Source organism: Pteronotus mesoamericanus, unplaced genomic scaffold (assembly GCF_021234165.1).
Source record: "Pteronotus mesoamericanus isolate MK-2021 breed Mesoamerican mustached bat unplaced genomic scaffold, CSHL_Meso_final contig_947, whole genome shotgun sequence".
NCBI classification, from domain to species: Eukaryota; Metazoa; Chordata; class Mammalia; order Chiroptera; family Mormoopidae; genus Pteronotus; species Pteronotus mesoamericanus.
In genome coordinates, this window is record NW_026555287.1 from 182,147 (window position 1) to 203,443 (window position 21,297).

Below are 21,297 nucleotides of genomic sequence, written 5' to 3' on the forward strand. Positions count from 1 at the left end.
CCCACAGGGTATGATTCTGGGAGCAGGATTAGGTGACCCCATCAGGGGCTTCTGGTTCTTTGCTGGGATCCTATATCTCAGACACCCAGCCGCAGAGCAAAAAGGTGCCACAGGAAACCATAGGGTCTGAGGCAGCAGGCCCAGTTGAGGAAGGATTACCAGAGGAATGCCACTCCCTGGTGTCCAGGCCTTGGGGACAGAATTGCTGGCTTCCCACTCAGCAGCATACCCTTGTGCAAGGATGTCCTGGGGCTGAGTGCCTGGCCTGGCCTGGCCTGGCCTGGGGACTGACAAAGGGACAAGACAGCACTCTAGCCCCCGAGGGACCAAGGACGAAGCAGCTCACATAGCCTTCTGCTTGCAGGTCCTGGGCCGGCCCTGCTGAGGCACTGCATGTTAGGTGGTTGAGGAGGCCCGGGAACTGTCTCCCTTGTGGTTCCCACACCCACTGGCTCTGGGCAGGATGGGGACAGGCTTCTAGACCCAGCCACTATTCAGGTATGTAGTGGGGGTACAAGAGGAAAGGTCTGGGGTATCTTTGCCCCTTCCCTCCAGGGGACCCACTGTCCTTTATCCTGTACCCCAAGCGCTCCCCTCTGAGAAATATCTGGGGTTTAACCAATGGGGCAAATGGACCTTGGCCCTGAAGCTCTGGACAGAGGCTCTCTGGGAGCACCCACAAAGGTTTCAGTTGCTCCGGACATCCTGGTCCAGGTTTGGTGTCATGGAGAGGTCCCACTGAAGTCCCACAGGTGGATGGAGCCAGAAACCTCTCTGTGTATGTCTGGCAAGAACCAGGCCTGGCACCAGAGCTGTCACTCAGGAAATGGGCAGGCAGCCCAGAACCTGACACAGAGGGTCATAGCTGTCAGGCTGACCTGTGACATGGCCACCATCTTGTAGTGGTCCAGGCCAAGCAGCAGGACCCTCACCTGACGGGAGCCACAACAGGAGGGGTACAGGGCAAAAGTGAGCAAAGGATGAGCCGGCTGGCCAGGGAGAGTGGGGAGAGAATTCTTCAAATTCTAGAAATACAGGCGTGGAGGTCATTCTCAGCAGGCGCTGGAGGCACAGTCCCTGCCCACCAGAACCCACGGGGGCCCACTGGGGGTGGAGGTGCAGGGCTGGAAGTTGCTGAGTGACTTCTCTGGGCCAGCTCCTCCCTACACAGTCAGGACAACAGATGCAGAGGAGGCCACCCGAATATTCCTGGAGGCTGTAGGACAGTCAGGGAGTGCCTGTGTAGAGCCCTTGAGTTTCAGGTGATGACATATTCATCAGAGCCAGGAGTGTGGCTCACCCTCAACAGCAGGGGGGCCTGCACCCTTGACCTGGGGGGGCCCCCCCCATGCAAGGGCAAGGCTGAAACCAGAAAGCAAGTGGTCCTGGGCCCACCCAACCACGCTAGAATATCTTCAAGGGGCCAGAGCCTACAAACCCACCCACCCACTCACCAGAGCTGCAGAGAGGCCCGCTCCAAGAGGGAGGGTGCCCAGTGCCCCCAGTCTTGGCATCACCAGAAAAGATGTGGCAGTCACCTCAGAATAAACAGTGGAGACCAGCTGTCCCACCCCCCCAGGAGAAAGAGGTCCCCCACTCCCACTGCACATGGGGTGATGAAAAGGCAGTGTCACACTCAAACACACGGAAGACTTTAATGTCACAGCAGAGAAAGACAGAGCCAGGACTGGTCCTACCAGATGGTGGGGACTTCCCCAGCAGCCCCGCTCTGTGGTCTGCAGCCCAGGAGTGTGGGAGGCAGAAGTGAACAGTCCTGAGTGCCCACGATGGACAGGGAGCGCCATCCCCACTCCCTGGACTGTGGCACGAAGTTTTCAATTCCAAGGTGACAAACTGCATGGAATGCCACCGTACCTTCAGGCTTCCTCACCCTGGGGACTCAGTGACTCACACTTATACAGATTTTGCAGCCAGCCAGCAGGCAGGTGCAGCCTGAGTGCCAGGACCCTTCCCCAGGGGGACACGGAAGCATCCTCCCAGGAGCTGCCTGATTTGGCAAGAAACTAGTGAGAGGAGATGCGAGATCTGGCCAAGAGAGCTGTTTCTGCAGGAGCATGGAGTGGGAATGGGGCAGGAACTGGGCAGCCAGATGGGCGGGCACTCAGCTTGTAGCAAGGCAGCTCTGAGTACCTCATATAGCCTGGCTTCACATCACACAGGGACTACCAAAGGCCTGTGAGTGGCTCCTCCTGCGTAGCAATTTCCCTAGGAAGCATCAGGAGTAACCCCGTGCAATTTAGGGTGTGGGGGCCACTGCTGCTTGGCTTCCCGGAAGGTCCTGTCTCACTGGGGTTGCTGATTTGGGCCAGGAGTCAGTGGTTGCTTAAATCCCCCATATTGGCTGGTTGCTGTTCCACTGAGGCAGCTTGGATATACTGGGGACCCAGAAGTGTATATGCAGAAAAAAACCCAAGGAATGAGATGTTTGAGAGTCAGGGTCTCAAGAACTGTTGAGAGGCCCCTGGGAGGAGTCCCTCAACCCCAGGGTTGAGCTACCATGGAACATCCAGGGAGACTTGTCAGCTCACCCCACCAGGAAAGGACATGGTGGGCCGAGGTGGGGCTCTGTAAACCCCTCCGAGGCAGAGTCTGGGTCTGAAGGAAGTCAGTGGGCGCTCCTGGGTAGGCCTGGGAGGCTGGAGGGATTGGGCTAATAGTGTCATCATGACAGATTGGAAGTGAGTCCTGAAGCAAACAGGGCTCCTTATAGAGCAGAAGCCAGCTGACCTGGCTGGGCGCCCCCTGCATCCTCCTGCTCACCACCCCATGACCTCAAATTCAACCTCATAATTGGGGGGGATCTGCGACAGGCAGGGCCCGGCAGGGCCTGCAGAGGTCCCAGACGACTCGGGGCAGAAAAGTCAGAGTGCAGGACAATGTGCTGCCTGCCAGTCAACGTCACCCCAGGGTAGAAGGCTGACCGTGGCCATGTAGTGGTGCTGGGCAGGCCGGTGGCTGGCGTCCCTCAGTCCTGTTTGTCCCCTCTCTGCCTCCAGGGGTAGATGAGCTCCCCGAAGAACAGCTTGCGGCACAAGGAGCCCCAGGAGTGCTTAGGGTGGCAGCCACAGCTGGGGAGGCGGTAGGTGTCTACCACACGATAGTAGGGCAGGGGGTTTATCTGAAAAGACAAGGGCAGCAGTCAGCCTCAGCAAAGCCCCCAACTCCCTGGGGCTTGAGGTCTCTGGGCATGGAAAATCCTTGTGGGAAGGTCCCTGGGCTAAACAATTGTGTGACAAAGCCAGCTCTGTGCCAGATGTGCTCTCACCAGTGGTCCATGAGTTGGATGAGCAGCTCAGGAGGGAATGATCTGCTCTGAGCAGGCTACGGGGAGGACTGGGCTGGCAGATGGCAGACCCCTCAGCATCTGACCTCTCCCAGTGATCATCAAGCCAACCCCAACACTGGCACCCAGTGAGTCACCCAGAGGGGGTCACCCGGCAAATAGCCTGCTCCCTTCTGAAGGCCAGGGGCCCCAAGACTGTTCCAGATAAAGGAATCCAACAGAGAACACATCTGTGTCCTGAGACTTTGGCCAAATCTGTGCTACTCTACCAGGAACAAAAGCTCTTTGGACTCAGGGCAGGATTCGGGGACCCAGGGACAAGCAGGCAGGAGCTCTAGGTATTTGACAGTGCAGGGGATTCAGTCCATGGGCTCTTCTGGGGAAGGTTCCAGGCAGAGATGGTCATGGTGCCCTGAGGCCTTGGGGGTGGGAGTCTCCCCTTGGGCTCCACCTGTCAGCTCTGCTGGGCCCTTCTGCTTGTCCCTTACCCTGGGCCCCTGCTGTTCCAAACCCAGGGTGGCAGAGAGGAGCCTGATCCCAGCTGCCCAGAAATGTGATCAGTATCATGGCGGGAGGGTGGGATGTGTCCACAGGCAATAGTGTTACAGGTGCACAGAGGCCTTACCTGCATTAGGAGGCGGAGAGGCCTGCCAGCCTCATGCTCTAGGACTCGAAACTTCACACCGGCTGGAAGGAGAGCAAGGCAAACGCTCTTTGTGAAGGAGGGGCGTGGCCTCCCAGGGCTCCAGAGCCCAGCAGGCAGCCCCCTTTAGTCCTTCTGCTGTGTGTCAGCAGAGGCAGGCATGGACAGAGGGGCTCTGGCAGTGAAGGCCCCTTTGTCTCTGGGTGACATTCAGAGGGCTACCTGGGCTCTTCCGCCCCTCTCACCCTTTCCATCTGCCTCTTTGAATGGGTTGCTGGGCAGATATCAAAGCCTCCTGCACAACTCCACTGAAAGGAAAAGGCTGAATGGCCAGCAGCAAAGAGCAGCTGGGCGGTGGCGCACAGCCTGTGCTGTTTTCCAAACAAGACGGGTTTTCCCACAGAGCCAACGGGCACTTTATAGGTGGCGGCTGTCCTACTGGCATCTAAATCTTCCAAATTCTGTGTGCATGGTTGACTAAAATCCACCACGTCCCTGGCCTGCAGTTTGGACCCCCAAGCCTGGGAATTCCCAGGCTGAAGATTTTTTGAAAAGAGAAATAGGAGCTAATTATCATTTGATGAAGAGGCCCAAGGCAAACTCAGGGAAGAAGAGAGGAGGCAGCGGCATCCGTGGCCTTTCATGTGAAGTTAAAACAACTCTGCTCTGGCAGTGAGCCAGGGTATGGGGGAGGAGGCTGCCGAGTCTCGGGCTCTCCACTTGCATTGTTCTAGCATTCTGAGGTGGGGGTGGAGACGGGGGGTGAGTGAACATGAACAGTAGATGGGTCCCTGGCCTGGCCACTGGTGGGGAGAACGCCTTGGAAAGAGGATTTGAGGGTATTCAGCAGGCAGACTTTAGGCCCAAAGCCCATGGAAAACCATATTCACGCCCTCTGGCTCAGAGCTGGCTGGGAGCAACTACCATGAGCTCTGGGGTGTGCCCCAAGCTGCCCAGTTGCAAACTGGGTGCAGGGCCTCCTGGGCATTGTGATCACCTTGGGGCCATCTGGACAGCTGCTAGATAGGGGCTGTGCTGGAACTCTCCAAGTTCCCTGATATGTTCAAAGCCCCTGCAGCAACCCACAACCTTATGGCCAGTTAGGTGGGCCCCCTGAGGTCTGAAGTAGGGACAGCCTCCAGTTAGGGGCATGTGGCCAACACAGTGGTTAGTGTCAGCATGCAAACAAGCAGCCACCTGCAGAGGGGATGGCCAGAGGCAGCTGGGATGGGGGAATGTTGTCCCAGCAATTACTGGTGTGCTGGGTGCAGAGCGGGAGGGCACTCTTGTCACACAGATCTGGCCCACCCAGTGTCCTCCATCCAGGCCTGTTGCCTCCAGAGTTGAGGGGCACCAGCAGGCACACATAGCCCCATACAACCACACAGGGACACATCTTCTCTGAGCCACATTCAGGTACTACCTACACCACTGTGGACAGACCTCAGGGCAGATATTCACGGTTGTCACAGAAAAAGGTGAAAACAAAGAAAGGTCATCTCTACGGCCTCTGAACCTGAACACCAGCTGAACTCTCTACAGCCAGCTCAGCGCAGGCAACTGGCCCAGCAGATGCCCTGGCACCAGGGGTTTCTGTCTTCCCTGCCTACCCACCCCATGCACACCACCACTTCCAGACAGGAGGCACAGGCGGTGCAGTTGGTGCTTCTCCAGGGCCCACAGGTGTGTGCCTGTCCACCCAGCACGCAGACCTACCTGCGAGTCTGTAGGGTCGGCAGAGCCGGAGGCCGAGTGCATACAGCGGTAAAGAGTTGATAAGATCCACGAGCAGATGGATCAGACCCTGCACAGCAACCACCAGGAGCCGGAGCTGCAGCACAGACAATGCTCAGGGCCTCTGAGCCGGGACCACGGCCAGAACCACACTGGCATGCCCATAAGCAGAGCAGCCTGATGGGTCCTGGGCCACAATGAAGGGAGACCAGAGTCTTGGGAGAGCATGTAAGAGCATGGATCCCACCCTGAGGAGGGCATGAACCTTGTCTGGACCCTGAGGCCCAAGCACAAAGAGGTGAGAGTGGGTGGTCCTCCCATAAGATCAGAGGGGATGGTGCTCTGATCCAGCAAAATGAGTCACTGACATCTCAGCCCAGGCTACCTAGGTGCTGCTCCCCTCCTTCTGTCTGAGCCCCCATCCCCATGCCAGGCACTAGAGGGGAGACCACCACTATGACCCACCCACCATGAGTCCTGCCCTCCCTGTACCCAGCTGAGTGTCCCAGAGCAGTGGGTGGTATTCCTGTAGAGTAAAACCCCTACCCACTCCAGGGCCCAGCATATACTGCCCAGAGAGTCTAGAACAGCCATACCCCACATGGCCTGCAGCAGTGGATGGCTTGCCCAAAACTGCCAGACTGGCAAGCACAGCTAGCAGTGACAGCTCTAAGCACTGTGGGTAAGGCCCCTCAGCTAGGTGTCACACCCAGAGTCCCCCATGGCTCACCAGGGTGAACACCAGGTAGTACAGGGCCGTGGTGGGCAGCAGGAAGACCAGGACGGTGAAGAGCAAAGTCCCAATGAACAACTGCCGGGAGAAGAGGCACCCTCAGCATCAGCTGGAGCTTGCTCATGCTGGGGACAGCCCCACTAGCACTGGCCACACCCCTGCTTCCCGTCCCCACCAAGCCTATCCTATAACTGAGCAGAAACGGGGGACACCTGCTGTTCAGACACTGGCTTTCTGAAACAAATCAGGAAAACCCACTATGACAGCCCGCTCCAGTACTGGGAGGGGAACGACTGCATGCCCTCCAGACTTAGTGACACGTGGGAGATGGGGGAGGGGGAGAGAAGACCAGCCAAACAGGCTGTACAGCCATGTGCACCAAAGATAAAACAGTTGTGAAAATTAGGCAAAAACAAAAACAAAAAATAAACAAAAAAATGTACCTAGGAGAGCACCACTCAGGGTCCATATGTTAGGTCTGAGCAAGCTAACAGGACAAGCCAGAGCCAGGCCCTGTGCCCAGGCCACCTCTAGGCCCCCTTTCTGGGCCATCTTCAGGGCCTACTGCCAAAGTCACTTCTAGTGCCCGCTGACCTGAGGCCCACTGGCCTCTTGAGAGCAGGGTCCACCTTCCGCCTGGAGCAAAGTTCTGCACTGTCTAAGGGCCCCACACTGGCCCTGTCCCTTGCAGACTCCGCTGCAGCAAGTGAGCTTCTGGGCAGGAGAGTGGTTGCCCCCTCATTGTGCCCGAGCAGCTACATGGGTCAGGGCCATTCAGCAGGGTCTGTTGGACTGGAGCTGGGAGGTCACACTGGCCACTTGGGGCTAGGGTGCCGCCTCCCCTGCAGTCCTTTCCAATACCTGGTCCAGGTCGTAAGAGCAGGAGTCCACCCGCTGGCGCAGAACATTCCACTTCTTCCCCCGGAACAGGCGCCAGAGTGAGGACAGGCCACAGATCTTCAGGCAGTAGAGCCTATAGGACACAGGCGCCATCAGGGCCCAGATTGGGCGCTGCACTACCCCATAGCAACTCAGTCCAAGGAGCCTGTCTGTGGTGCCCAGGGCATGGGAGAGCCACACCGGGCCAGCCTGTAGGGGTTGGGAGCACACACCCACCTGGCACCATAGACATAGAAGCAGTAGATGTGGAAGGTGAGGAGGGCGATGATGTCCGACAGGGTGGACAGGGCAACTGTGAGACCCAGGCAGGCTGAGAGGCCCACATGCCACAGGATTCGCTCGATGAAGGGGGACATGAGGTGGATGTAGCCTGGCAGGAGGGGGGGTCAGCCCTGAGTGGGTGCTCAGGAGGTCCTGGTCCCCCCAAGTCCTCACTGAGGATGGTGCCTGAGGTTGCTGGAAAACTGAGTGACAGACTACGCCACTGGCCATCCTTAAGGAGAGCAGCCAGCCTAGCACAGTAGGGCTCCACACACAATGGGCGCAAGGAGGGCAGGACACAGGGACCAAAGGGATGGTTCCCGGTCTGGGCCCCACTGCCCTGCTCAATCAGGGCCTGCATCCCTGGAGCCACACGCTTTAGGAACCAAGTCGGGGGTCCTTGGGAAGTACCTCGTCCCACCCACCCACACCACTCACTGATCCACAAGTGGATGTGGTACAGGAAGAATCGGCCTAACACCTGGTCCAGTGCCCGGTTCATCTTGAGCCCAGCAGGTGCACCCATCAGCCACTGCAGCAGATGCTGGAGCTCCTCAGCCACTCGCTGGGAGAACACAGAGGGGCAAGTTGTCCATAAACTGGGCTAGCCCATCTGCACAGGGCAAAGGTAGACTGCGCTCCCTCCTCCAGGTGTCTAGATTGCCATCTCCTATCATGACGGGCACATGGGGTTTCCCACACTTGTCTGGCCATGGAACCCGTCCTCACAGATGTTGGGGGATGTCAGGTTGAGGCACAACTTTCGACGCTGACAATCGGCTCATGGCCATCTATAGTTAGGTAGCCCCTGATGGGAGTCAACCTCCAAATAAAATGTCCTCTTCCCATCTCACCACTCTGGCCACTAAACCCACAGGAGCCCTTGGCCCTAGGCTCCAGGATGTGGGTCAGGCCCAGGCCCACTTTGAACCTTTCACGGGGAACCCATTATGCCCACCCAGTCTTCCTCCACCAAAGACCCACCCCACCACCTGCCACAGCAGAGGCCTGGGCCTGCCCTGGTGGATGACCTCAGGTGAGGGCGAAGGTGTCATGCCCATCAGGGGCAGAGATAGAAGGGAGGAGGGCAGGAGTGTCCCCTAGAGGGAATTACAGATGGGAGCTCAGAGTCAAGATCAGCATTGAATGAAGGCCAGAGACAGCACAGGGAGCCTCGCAAGCAAGCAGGGAAGCTGACCAGTGTCCTAGCTGCCTCAAGAGCAAAGCCAATATCCGTGCGCCATGCCAGCCCCAGTGGGCAGGCCCTGAGGACTCACAGCCTCATCACTAATGCTGAGGCCACAGGAGTGACATCCCTGCCTCACAGTCAGAGGTCTGCCCCCACCCCCACCCACTCCCCTTGCAGGCCTCTCCCAACCCTGCATGAAGGCTTTAGCCACGTCGGGAGCAATGAGAAGGGGAACAGAACATTCTTTATAAAGAGAGCTTATTTAATATTTAAACGATAAGAGCTTGGCAGCAGGAAGAGGCTTTCATTTTTAAATTAAATATTTATATTTCTGAGCAGTTTTGCAGAAGAGAGGTCTAGGGTGAAGCTGGCCACAGGCAGAGCATAGAGGAGGAGGCAAAGCAGCCAAGCCCCTTTCCCAGCCCCCAGACTCTCCTTCCTCCTTCCTCTCAGCTGGGCCTGTGAGGGCTCCTGTCCAGAGTCTGGCCTGGCCACAAGTAGGCCCAGTAAGCACCAATGGCTGGACACTGTCATGGCCAGTAGGGGTTGAGCCCATATGGGCCACCCAGTCAAGCTTCAGCCACTCAACCACAAGAGGTCCCTGAAGAGGCCTGTGGGTAGCCTGAGAGATCAGAGGGACTGCTCTAAGCAAGAAAACCAGCTCCCAACAGAAGTGACAGGACCTTTGGCTCTGAGGAAGGGAAGCAGAGAAGCTGAATGCAGCAGGTGGACCCTGGAAGAATGATAAGGCAGGGAGGAGGGCAATGGCACCCAGGGCCTGGAATCATTGCCCAGTGTGCAAAGCAAGTACAGGAGCACAGCAGATGAGCTGGTGCCTCTGGCTCTCAGCATGGGAACTGTAGAACCAACGCTGGGAGCGATGTGACCCCTGAAAGGAGGGAGGCCACAGCTCAACTGCACGCAGACACCCCTGGACACATGTATGTTTCCACAATGCTGACTGAGTAGAGGTGTCAAGCCAAAGGCCAGCCAGGAGAGCAGAAAGAGCCATGCACTGAAGGAGGTAATGGGAACAATGTGACACTGGGCTGGGTGGAGGGAGGTGGGCTCCCCATAAAAGCCTCGACCACAGGATGGCTCCCCAGAAACAGCCACCTTCGGGAAGAGAAGGTGGAAGGCAGGAGCAGCAATGTGATAGGAGAGTGGGTGCCTGGCAGACCCAAATCGCTGAAGGTCTCAGGGCCCATGGTAAGGGCTGCTCTTATGGCCACAAAAAGTAGAGGGGAAGAGCTGCTCTGGCTGGTTGAGAGGCCTCTGGTGCCCCCAGAAAGGGCCCCATCCCCACCCCAGGAAACAGGTGCTGGAGTCTAGACCTGGCTTGACCCCATCCAACTCACATCTGCCACAGGTACTAGGGCATCAGCCAGCTGCCCGATTCGGTCTTTCCCATGGAGCCAGGACAACAGCGCGAGGCCTAGGGCCACATCAAGGAGCACGGAGACAAGCATGTTGGCCTTCCTGAAAGGAGGGGTCCAACAGGAGTGGGCGGTGAGGACAGTCTGGCTAGAAAGGATCAGGAAGGATGGGTCTGGTGCAGAGAAGGGGGTAGGGAAGGGGCTTGGCCTATGATGCATCTGGCTGCTGCAGAGAAGACCCAGGGCAGACCCCAAACCTCATCAGCTGGGCGGGGTTCTCGGCCTTCTGGGTGCTGAAGACGAGTGTGAGCTGCTCCAGCCGATGCCTGAGCTGCTCACACGTGGAGAGCTTGCTCCAGATGAAGGACAGTGGCCACAGCTTGAATACCCTGTGAAGGAGCAGAGACAGACAGGCCTTCAGCCCCTCCTGGGGCTCTCCTGGCTGCCAGGGAGCAAGGGCTGCCTCAGTGTTGTCAACAACCCTCACTGTGCAGACAGAAGTACCAGGCCAGGCACAGCCAGAGTCACTGGTGGCTCCAAACACTGACTGACACACCCCTGAACTCAGCAGGGCAGGAACACAGGTTAGAGGGCCCAACGAGCAGTCCAGTGGGACTCATGGTACATTCACGACCATTAACTGGGAGACCAACCATCTCACAAAGTGCTGACCCCAGGCCACCTGTGCCCCAGCAGTGAGAGAATGGGCTGTCTCGTCACCCAGCGCCTTGCTGTGCTAGATAGGCAACCTTCGTCAAGGGTCTCTGGGCTGACCTGGCTGTCCAACAAGACTGATTTCTCACCAGGCAAAGGAAGCACTGAGACGCCTCCAAAGCATTCAAATGTTCAGGGGAGAAGCTCGCTAGCAAAGATGAAGAGAGCGCTGCACTGCCGCTCAGCCGTGCCCAGGGCCCCTTTCCACTCACAACCTTGCTGCCAGCAGGGGACAGAAAGGGCTTGTGCAAAGTGTAGAGCCACTGACCAGCACGCACTTAGATTCTTGGAAGGAAGAGGTCTAGACTTGGAAAAGTTTAAAAGCTTTGTCTCCGACTGAGCAGCTTTAAAACCAATGCCAAGAAATGAAAATGAGAAAGCAAGCAAGCAAGCATTCAGTATACACACCGCACCGCCCCCCCAACTCCAATCAAGTGGCAGGTGGCCTCGCATTGGCTGCACAGAGACTCCTGCCTGCACAGCGGTCTCCCCAATGTTAAGACCAGCCCTGGGCAGCCTAGGCCCCGAAAGCATCCCTGGGCCTGCCTGGGGGAAACAAGGGGGCTCCATTACTGCAGTGACAGCCATGACTCGTATGAATATCCCTGTGCTCATAACCACTACCAGTCATTGACCGACACCTGACGGATGGGCTAGTCCATATTCGGGGCACATGAGCAGTTCTTAACCTTTCTTGGTTCCTTTGAAAGCTGATAAAAGCTAAGAACCTTCTCTCCCCCAAAACTGTACCTAGGCCCAGACATACTTTGACATGCTTCATTCCAAGGGAGTCATGAAGCTCTGAAATCCACCCATCCCCTGCAGTCCCCACAACCCATGGTGTGTCCACACACAGCCGCCAGGCGAGCAAGCAAGACCAGTCCGCGAACCAGGCAACTTGAACCCTGGACCTCAGGAAGGGGGTGCCTGAGGGTGTGGCACAGCTGCTCCCCAGTAGGGAGATGGCATCTCACAGAAAGTGGAGCCCCTACAGCCCAGCCTGAACACCCTGGTGCTGACCCCAGCATTCCCTAGGGCCCTCGGGGGCCTTTGCAAATCCCTTGGCCAAGCCTGTAGCCAGGAGTGTTCCAGGTGACTCTAGAAAGTAGCCAAGGCTGGGGACCACCACCCCATACCCATGGCTGTCAGTGAATGGCTGCGCCCCCACAGCCACCAGGGCTGTCCGTCCTCCTATGGGTGCCAGGGCCAAGGAAGTGGACAGGCCTATGTGGGTTCAGGAGCACAAACAACTCCCGGGCAGGGCAACATCGGCGGTTGGCCAGCAACAACCCTATGTGCCCATCGCCTCATCGCCCTCTCATGGGCTGGAGCCGTCTGAGTTTCACCCAGTACCCCTACCTGGTGGGTCCTACACAAGTGCAGAGGTTGCCAGGAAGCCTGGCTCTTCCTCAGGAGTGAGGGGCACCAGAACAGCCACCACTAGGACACCCTCTGACATACCAGGGGTGGGAGTATGAAAGAGCAGAGGTGTAGGGGGCAGCTATGAACCTCAGAAGGGCTCGTCTGGGCCTCCGCACTGAGGGGGTGGGCCTAGAACTCAGGAGCACTTACCGGCAGGTGCTGGCAGCTGAGATGAATGAGAGCAGGCAGGCCAGCAGTAGGCAGACAGGCCCCGAGGCCTGCTTGGCCAGCTCCACGAGGATGCTGGCTTCCACACCATCTGACTGCCAGTGGCTCAGCCGCACGAGGCCCTCGTCAAATCGGTCACTTCGAAAGAGTGCCTCACTTCGCGCCACTGTGTCAAAGACAGCAGCCAGGCCGCAAGTGCTGGCTGTGGCATCTCCAGCCTGGTGATCAGGCACGGCTGCAGGCGGGTGCAGCTGGGACAGCAGCACCTTGCGCTGGTCGTAGAAGATGAGCATGACCTGGTCCTCCCTGAGGGCACCAGGGGAGGTAGGCACCTGCCGATACATGGCCTTGCAGCTCCAGAACTTGCTGTCCCTCTCCCGGCACAGTTGGAGCCAAGGCTCGTGGGAGAAGATGGCACCCAGGCCTTCTAGGAAGTGGCCTAGGCTCTCCTCAGGCTCCTGCCGACGGTGGCACCAGGTGCCCAGCACGGCCACACCTACTTGGCTGGCCTGCTGCACCTGGGCCAAGAGCTCCTTGACCTGGATGGGGATGAAGGGAAAGTGTACCACAGCCAGGACCACAGCGCTGCTCTGCTCTGGGACCCATCGTCCAACCAGTAGGCCGCTGTCCACCGAGGCGCAGCACGTGGGGAAGAAAGCTTTAAGCACCATGCTGTAGACACTGGAAGAGAGGGGAGTGGCTCAGCTCAGAGCTGTTGCCACCACCACTATGCCTGCCTCCATGACCCCAGGGCGGCTGGAAGCGCTGTGGCTGCAGGCCACAGCCAACATGTGGCACAAACACCCTGAGGAGCACATCCCACGTGGCCACATGGTTGGGGTCACCCAATTTGGGCTTTGGTCATGAAGGTTGATGGGGGGGTCCCTGGCTGTCCATCTCCCATGGGTGCTGCCCTCATTTTGCCCTGGGCTGTTGTAAGCACAGGCCCCCAATCACCCTTCATCCTCACCCCAAGGCAGGTCAGTGCTTTCCCCTATTTCAGGAACAAGCAGGCTGAAACAGGCGTGAGGTTACATGACCTTCTCAGTACCACTCGCAAGAAGTGCGGAGGTGAACAAGAGGTTTTAAAGAAACTGATTAGTTTTTTTATGTGTAGCACATGGAAAAAACATACAGTCTCATTGACAAAAATAACACAAATTAGCCCTGACTAGTGTGGCTCAGTGGATTGAGTGGTGGCCTGCGAACCAAAGGGTCGCCAGTTCAGTTCCCAGTCAGGGCACATGCCTGGGTTGCAGGCCAGGTCCCCAGTAGGGGGCACTTGAGAGGCAACCACACACTGATGTTTCTCTCCCTCTCGTCCCCTCTCTCTAAAAATAAATAAAATCTTTAAAAGAGAAAAGTAATGCAAACTCTGAAAAACCTTGATTTATTTATTAAGCTAGCAAAACTAAAGATGAAAATGTAAACAAATTGCTGCTGAGCTGAAGGAAATCAGACATGGGCACCTTGCTGGTGGCTGTGGACACCAGTAGAGATACCCCAGAAGATACCCAGAAGCATGCCTGGTAACCTAAGGCCGCCTCCCTGCCCAGTGAGCCTCCTAGAGAAGCCTCAGTGCTCAGAGAGCAGGCTCAGCTCACAGGGCTTCTGCCTATACTCTGATCCTCCAGCCTACAGCTGGGACTATCCTGCCCTGGGAGCCCCATTCACATACCCCTTCAGGGCAGGGTTCCCAACAGAGGAGTGTTTCCTCTTGTCACAGCTGAGCACCTCCTTTGGGACGTATTCTTCTAACCAGGTAGCTATCTCCAAGTGGGAGTGGGAGAAGTTCACCAGCCCTGGGACATGAAGAGATACCATCATCTTCTCTCAGGATGAGGGACACCAGCCTTCCTGAACTCTCACTACCCTCACGTAGCCCCTAAGGATTAGGAATCCTCCCAAGCAGCTGCAATTCCTGAATTCTGTGGGATCCTAAGCCTTAACTTGCCCAGAAGTAAGCTCACTGGGGATGAGCGTTTCTCAGCAAGCACCTCATTCTTCCACCTGAGCCCCTCTCAAACGGGGCCAGAGAAGCCGCATGACATCACCCAGCACAGACTGAGGGTACTCATCGTGAGGCACGCCCATCCTCAGACACTGACTGCCACCATACCATCAGCACACAGGGCAGAGCACCACCTTGAGCTAAAATCCCCAAGTTGGAGCCCATACCAGAGGGAGAAACACAGGCCTTGGACTGAGGCTGGGCCTCCAGGCCTCAATGCTCACCAGCCTCTTGGGGACAAGGGGACAGAGAGAGGCACACATGTTGGGGCAGTGTGGCATTGTGGGAGGCAGAGGGAGCCTTGTCCTGGGGATCAGGGGGCACTGGGAAGCCTCACACAGACAGAAATGCCCAGGGCTTCAGAGGCCACTGATGCAGCTGCTTTCCTCCCCCGTGGGTAGCCCAGACTGGGGCTGGAGGGCGAAGGCCTCTCACATCCAGCTTGGAGAAGGGACCTCTCGCAGCTGTAGGTTCCAGCTGAAAAGGGTCCCTCTGAGTCCAGCAGCAGCAGGACTCAGTGACCAGGGGGAGCAGGCAACAGTGGAAGCTGGCAAGCAAAAGCCTGGAGCCTGATAACAGCCTAGGGCCAAATCCATCATCAAGGGCATCCAGGGCCAACTTGTCTTCCTTATCCTTCTTCAGGGACTGTCCTCCTGATGACATCGTGAGAGGAACAGAGCAATTCTGCCTGCAAGGAACCTGGTGCGTCTGGCTTGGCAACTATAATGAGGGCCAGCCAGCACAGTCCAAGCCTCTCAGTGCCAGCCTGTCAGGACATACCAGTTCAGCCAAATGACAGCATCACGCCCTGCTTGGGGACTCCTTTCACAGGAGCTAAGGAAAGCTGTTAATGGCTACTGTTGGAAAAGAAGCACGACTGGCCTAATGACAAACAGATGCTCTGGGGGAAGCTGGTTACAGGATGTTCACTGTGGGCAACTTTGTCGCATTGTACACTTTCTTTGTCCGTGTTATGCTTCATCTACAAAGTTTACTGAAACAAAAGAAAAAAGAAGCAGCTCCTCATGTTTAAGGAACAGCAGAAGGCAGAAGTTGATGTTCTTATCCGTGGGGTAGTGAGAAAGAACTCTTAACAGATTATGGGGCAAATTCCCATTCCTGCTCCCACCTCAGCCTCTGGGAGTGATGAACACAAAGAAGTCTGCTCACATCACACAGACAGAAAGAGATGAAAGAGCAGGCAATCGATAGCAGAGGTGCAGATGGGAGAAAGCAGGGCAGCAACTTAGGCAACGTGCACATCTTTAAAGACTGTGATTTAAAAAAAAAAATTAAAGAGAGAAAAGAAAAACCCCCCAAACCAAGAACATACACCTGGAAAAGCCTCCCCTGTTAAGAAAGACACCAACTTCCCTTATGAAACAACACATTCCCAGGTCAGTCAGGATCTCTGGGACGCCCCTTCCCACTGAGCGAGAGGCCAACAGTATACCTTATTAAGTGGGACGTGTACTTCCCTCTGTCCTCTGCACGAACTGATTCCAAGGCAAAGCCCAGATATAACCCGCCAGGGACATCTCACTGGCTGAAATCCTCCTCTGTGAAGCCTCCCAGTCACTGCTCCTCAATAGCTCACAATAATTAGCTTTTACCCCATGTCGTTTGTGTTTTAAAAAACATTTTTTCCTCATGTTTTGTGAACAGTGCTTTTCCTCCTCTCATTTCAGAAGAATGGACATGAATCTAGGATTCTATGTTTTGCCCTTTACTGCAGTCAGGGACAACTATCAACCGCCTCTGACCCTGAATACCCTTCCAAAGAGGCCACAGCGGGGCCCAAGTTGCGTGGGTCAAAGGAACCCAGCCAGGCGCCCTTCACTCTGCAGGGTGTTGGAGGCAGTCTCCTCACCAAAAGAACCCACGCCACCCTGCCACAAATCCTCCAGGTCTGAGAAAACGCGCCCCTGGGGCAGGAGACGCTGGCGGGGGCGGGGGGGCGGTGTTGGAAGCTGGCGGGGGGCCTCCTAGGTTGCGGGCCGGCCCTGGGCTGTGGCCAGTGGCGGCCCCATTTTACGGATGATGAAACAAAGGCTCCGCGTGGCAAGAGGCGTGCGTCGGCCCAGGGAGGAGGCTCAGGTATACCCATTCGCTCTCCTTCGCCTGAGCCCAGTTCCGCAGCCACCAAGGAGTCGGGGCCCACAGCCGGGTGCCCGTGGCCGGGAGGGGCGGCGCTCCAAGGTCAAACCGCGCGGACGCCGGCCCTCCCCGCGAATGCTCACCGGCTGCTCCCGGGGGAAGCGCGCCCTCGGGCGGCTGGTTCGGGATGGGGTTGGGGACAGCGTTAGGCCGGCACGAGCGGACGACAGCAGTCGCAGCTCCCACCCCAACGGCAGCAGTGCCACGGGACACGAGCCCCATTTCCGCCGGCTCCTAACGTTGCCGCGCGACGGTCCGGCCCCCAAAGGCGCTCGGACTGCCGCCGGCCTTGCCCGAGCGTTCCGCGCACGCAAAGTTCCCGTCCCCGGAGCCCGTGGCCGGCGTGCGCAGCGTTCTTGTCCCTCCAGAGCCGCCTTGTTACCCAACCCCGCAGCGTCCTTGCCCCTCCATGCAAATTTTGTGCTCCCCAGTGTCCTCGTGCCCCCCTCATCGTCCTTGCCGCCCTCCCATCCGCTCTACGCGCAACATCCCCGGCACCCCTGCCTCACAGTCCCTCCACCTTCCCACAGCTGCCAAACCTCCCCGGATTTCCTCCTCTGAAGAACTGGGGCTTTTGAGGGGCCCCCACTCTCCCAGAGTGAAAGGACCCCCAGGCTCTATGTGTGATTCCAGAAAGAGCTGCCTCCCAGCCCCAGGCTGGCCCCTTCCCTTAGCACACTGGTCTCTGTAGAGGCTGCCCTTAGGCCCCATCCCACCCCGCCTTGCTCCAGGGACAGGTGGACTAGGAAGTGGTTGGGCCCTGGGGGGCCAGCCCAGAGGCCTCGGTCACCTGATCATCAGGAGGCCTCCTGGCGCCCCCTGCTCTGGGGAACAATCACCCTAACACCAGCAGCACCAACTATTGAGCACCTACTGCACACGCTTTACACTGACCCATTTAGTCTCCCGTCCACAGGGCTGGGACATATGGAGGGAAACTTATCAGAGGTGAATGACCTGAAAACCACGGACCCCAATGTCCTGGTGATAGACAAGAGCACCCCCTCATCAGCCCTCAGGGACAGGACCAGGCACTGTCCCCTCCTGCTGAAGACCCCTCACTGGGACTAGGAGCCTGGCGAGGCACCAGACACAGTCACCCAACACTTCCCCACCCTTTTGGGGCCTCATTTCCCTGCCTTTTTTTTTTTTTTTTTTAATGTATTTATTGATTTGAGAGAGAGAGGGGGAAGAGGGTGGGGGAGAGAAACATTGATGTGAGAGAGAAACATCGATTTGCTGCCTCCCACATGTGCCCTGACCTGGAATCAAACACACAACCTTTTAATGTATGGGCCTTTCCAATCAGTTGAGCCACACTGGCCAGGGCTCCCTGCTGTTTTTAAGCAGCAGGAGTCTGTCCTCATAGGAAGGCTCTCCTAGACTTGACCACCACCTAGAACCCTCCTAGCACCCCCACCCATGAACTTGGAGCTGTTCAGTCCTGGTTTACAGAGGAGAAAATGAATAATTAGACAGACTGTGAGATAGTCTCACATGAGAAAAGTGGCTAGGACTATGGAAGCTCCCAACCCAGCCATGTGACATCCCAGGGTAGCCCTTCCTCTGCCTCCCCCTTACCTTAGCTAGGCCCAGAAAGGCTGCAAGAGGCTTGGAACCTGGGGTGTTTCTGAGGATGAGGGACTGTGAGGGGCCGCACCCTTGCCCAGGTCACCCAGCCTAGCCTACCCCAGCCCAGCCGCACCCTCTCTGCCTGCCTGTGACTGATTATGAGACTGGGACGGGGGCACTTGGCGGGAGAACCTGCCTGGGTAAGTACTGGCTGCTGGCCTAACACACAAAGATCTCCAGGCTTCAGCTGCTGGCCCCAAAGCTCAGGCCTCCTGGGCCGTGAGCCAGCAGGCCAGGTCCTGAGTGGACATGAGGGCGGTGAGTGCTGGGGCACAGCGAACTGGGGCATGGAGAGGACGCAACTTTGGAGGCTGAGAGGCAGCTGATTTGTGACTTCTGACAAAGTCTGAATTCTTTCCAAGAGGAAGACAGGGTCTGGCCCACTAGGTGCTCAGCAAAATGTGCAGGATCAGGAAGGCATGGCTGGCGGCCCTGGAGGACTCCACCACCCTGAATGCTTTTCTCATGGTGGTCTGGGAACCTGGAGGCTGGACCTACGCACAGTGAGGGGGCTGCTGCGTCTGAGCCCACCTGGTCGGGCCAGATGCAAGTGCTACTGGTGTTACGGGACAGAGGCCTAGCCCTGCGTGGGTCTGCCTAGGGCCTGCTGTAGAGTGTGGGTTCCTGACTTCATGTAGGAAAGACTTCACAACACAAGTCCAAGTGACTGTGCGGATACATTTGTTAAAGCTGGGGACAATGAGTTAAGGAAGGGCTTAGCATAGAAGAAGCAACAGGAGAGCCAAGGCTGGGCTGCCTTAGCTCACTGGGAAGTCAGAGAAAAGGGGGCCTTGGGGACGGGTTCAGGGGGTTACCCTGGGACAAGCTGCCGCTGCCCATTGCCTTAGAGACACGTGCCTGTGGGGGAAGGGGTGGGGGAGAAGAAGGGAAAGGGAATGGTGCAGGCTGCTCCCCAGAGGGAGAGTGCTCTAGCTGGGTCCTTCCTCTTGAGGCTTTTATCTCTCTCTTGCAGGTGGGAATCTTAGGGGAGTCTCAGGGGAGGCTCCAGTAGACTATTCGTCAGTTCTCCAGGTGTGTCCTTTCAGGGTCATGGTCTCCACTGATTGGTCAATGACATGGCAGGGGGTCATTGCAGTTGGTCCTGGCATCACCCCCACCCAGTTTTTGCTGTTTTTCTGGGCCTGGAGCTGAAATACAACTGAAGCCTAGCTGTTATCTCCAGGAAGGAAAAGCCAGGAGAGAAGAGGTTACTCTTGGGGCAAGGTCCTTGTTTCCCCAGTTTTGCCTTGTGCCAGGCACTTGGGCTCCCCCGGTGGCAATCTGCACCTGTCTGTAAATCGCTCGGCCATTGTGTTCAGCTCTCTGTCTCAGTTTCTCTATTCAATTTGCCAGAGAATTTTCCTAGCTTCTCACTATCCTGTCTCACTGGTACATCTTGATGTAGCTGTCTCCTGCATCCACCACCATGAGCTGTCCCTGGGGCACACAGGTCATGCACAAGGACTGCCCCAGCCCCTCAAACACCAAGCAGATGGGTGCCCCAGCCCGGGGAAACAGGGTCAACTTGGCACTGCTGCTTGCCTGTCACAATAACACTACCCTCTGTATCAGTGCATACACAGGCTGGGCTGCCAAAGGCATGCCTTGTCAGGCCCCCCAGGAAGCCCAGGGGTGGCAGCCACTGCTGAACAGCTGAACATCCCCAAATTCTTCACTCACAGGAAAGCCCCCATTGGGCCCCAGGCCCACCCAGCAGGGGCCCTCCAGACCCAGCATGGAGGCTGGGGCCAGCAGCTCCAACGCAGGCCTGATGTGAAGCTGTGTACAGGCATATAGTCTGTTACCAGGAAGCAGCCAACAGCATCCACAGTCAGCCCCTAAGGGGCCAGGAAAGTGTCCCCTGCCACCCAGTGGCCTTGGGGGCTTGGGAAGTGTGCTGTGCTGGAGTGCATGGACAGCCCTGTGGACAAGGTCACCGACCACCATGAGCCTAGTAGCTGTCACAGCTATATCCTCTAGCGGGACGTCCCTGACCCCCGGAACCTGGCAGGGTAAGCGGCAGAGAGTCTCTCAAGGTCCAGTACATAGATGCAGGGAGCAGACCCAGCTGTCAGGAAGGACAGGCCATCTGGGGAGTAGTGCAGACCCCGGGACGGGGGGCACCCATCCAGCCTCTGAAGGCACCGAGACCTGCCTGAGCATCCAGGAGTGAGTGGAGCCTCCAGGTTGGTCCAGAATGAGGTGAAGGCCCTGGGGGCAGCTGACCAGCTGGCGGGGAAGGCCGAGGAGGTCAGAGCAGGAAGCCAGAGGATGAGGGATGCTGGCTCAGCCTCTCTGAGGTAAGTTGCTATGGTTGAGTCAAGTTTGGGGCTGCTAGAGAAAGAGTGCCCCACTGTGTGCCAAGCAGCAGCTACCTCGGTTCCCCTGTGCACACCCAGGCAAGTGCTGGTGTTCTCCTGTTTTACAGATGAGGCAACTGAGGCACAATTGAGGGGTGGGAAGTGGAGGAGCTAGATTCAAACTCAGTCCCACCAGGTCCTGAGTCCAGCTCAGCCTGCAAACCCAGCAGCTAGCTGTGTCTCTAAGTCCTGTTTTCCCAGGTGTGGTACCTGGAATACAATTCTGGGAAACGTGGACCCATGAAGGTCACTGTGGGTTTTCCTCTGATGCCTGTAAGAGCTCAAGGGCATTGAGGTGTCCCAAAGTGGGGGCTGGGATGATGGATGAACAGTTTCGCAAATTCATCTGCCCACAAAACCCTTCCTCCCCTTAGGCAGGGAAAGCGACCCTTATTGTGGGACAGCCCAAGCCCTTGCCCATTGTCCTCACGCAGTCCCCAGAGACTTCCAGTCCCTGAGGGATGAGGCAGGGGTCCTGTCCTAGGCCTCTCCACCTGCCCTTACCCAGGGAGGCCAGCGGGAAAGGTCTCCTCCTACCTGGGGCCAGGTCCTGGGCCCTGCTCCACCAGCGGTTACTAGAGCCTGAGGGAGTGGGAGGGCCCGCCTTGACATGGGCAAAGGAAGAGCCGCTGGACGCTGTGCAGTCCTGACACTCCAACCCCAGGGACTCCCCAGTGCTGCTACATTCCTGCC

The 21,297-nt window shown here is 57.3% G+C and overlaps 2 protein-coding genes across 3 annotated transcripts; both read right to left on the reverse strand.

Moving 5' to 3' along the window:
* Positions 1–1,649: 1,649 nt before the first annotated feature.
* PIGQ (phosphatidylinositol glycan anchor biosynthesis class Q) lies at positions 1,650–16,826 on the reverse strand. Of its 2 annotated transcripts, none has more exons than XM_054586727.1 (11): positions 16,696–16,826; positions 12,427–13,125; positions 10,398–10,529; positions 10,123–10,243; positions 8,014–8,140; positions 7,531–7,684; positions 7,276–7,387; positions 6,412–6,492; positions 5,664–5,778; positions 3,930–3,991; positions 1,650–3,139 (listed from the first exon to the last, which is right to left on the reverse strand). In XM_054586727.1, exons 2-11 carry the CDS (start codon positions 13,113–13,115, stop codon positions 2,987–2,989), a joined length of 1,746 nt encoding a protein of 581 aa, XP_054442702.1. In that variant the 5' UTR covers positions 13,116–13,125; positions 16,696–16,826; the 3' UTR covers positions 1,650–2,986. The 2 variants fall into 2 exon arrangements, with proteins under 2 accessions (XP_054442702.1, XP_054442703.1); XM_054586728.1 differs by lacking the exon at positions 16,696–16,826 and adding an exon at positions 14,123–14,191.
* Positions 16,827–19,627: 2,801 nt separating this feature from the next.
* On the reverse strand, positions 19,628–19,981 carry NHLRC4 (NHL repeat containing 4). Its single transcript, XM_054586800.1, is given in 3 exon segments — positions 19,628–19,765; positions 19,767–19,882; positions 19,885–19,981. Coding segments are annotated over 3 exon segments (351 nt in total).
* Positions 19,982–21,297: the final 1,316 nt, after the last annotated feature.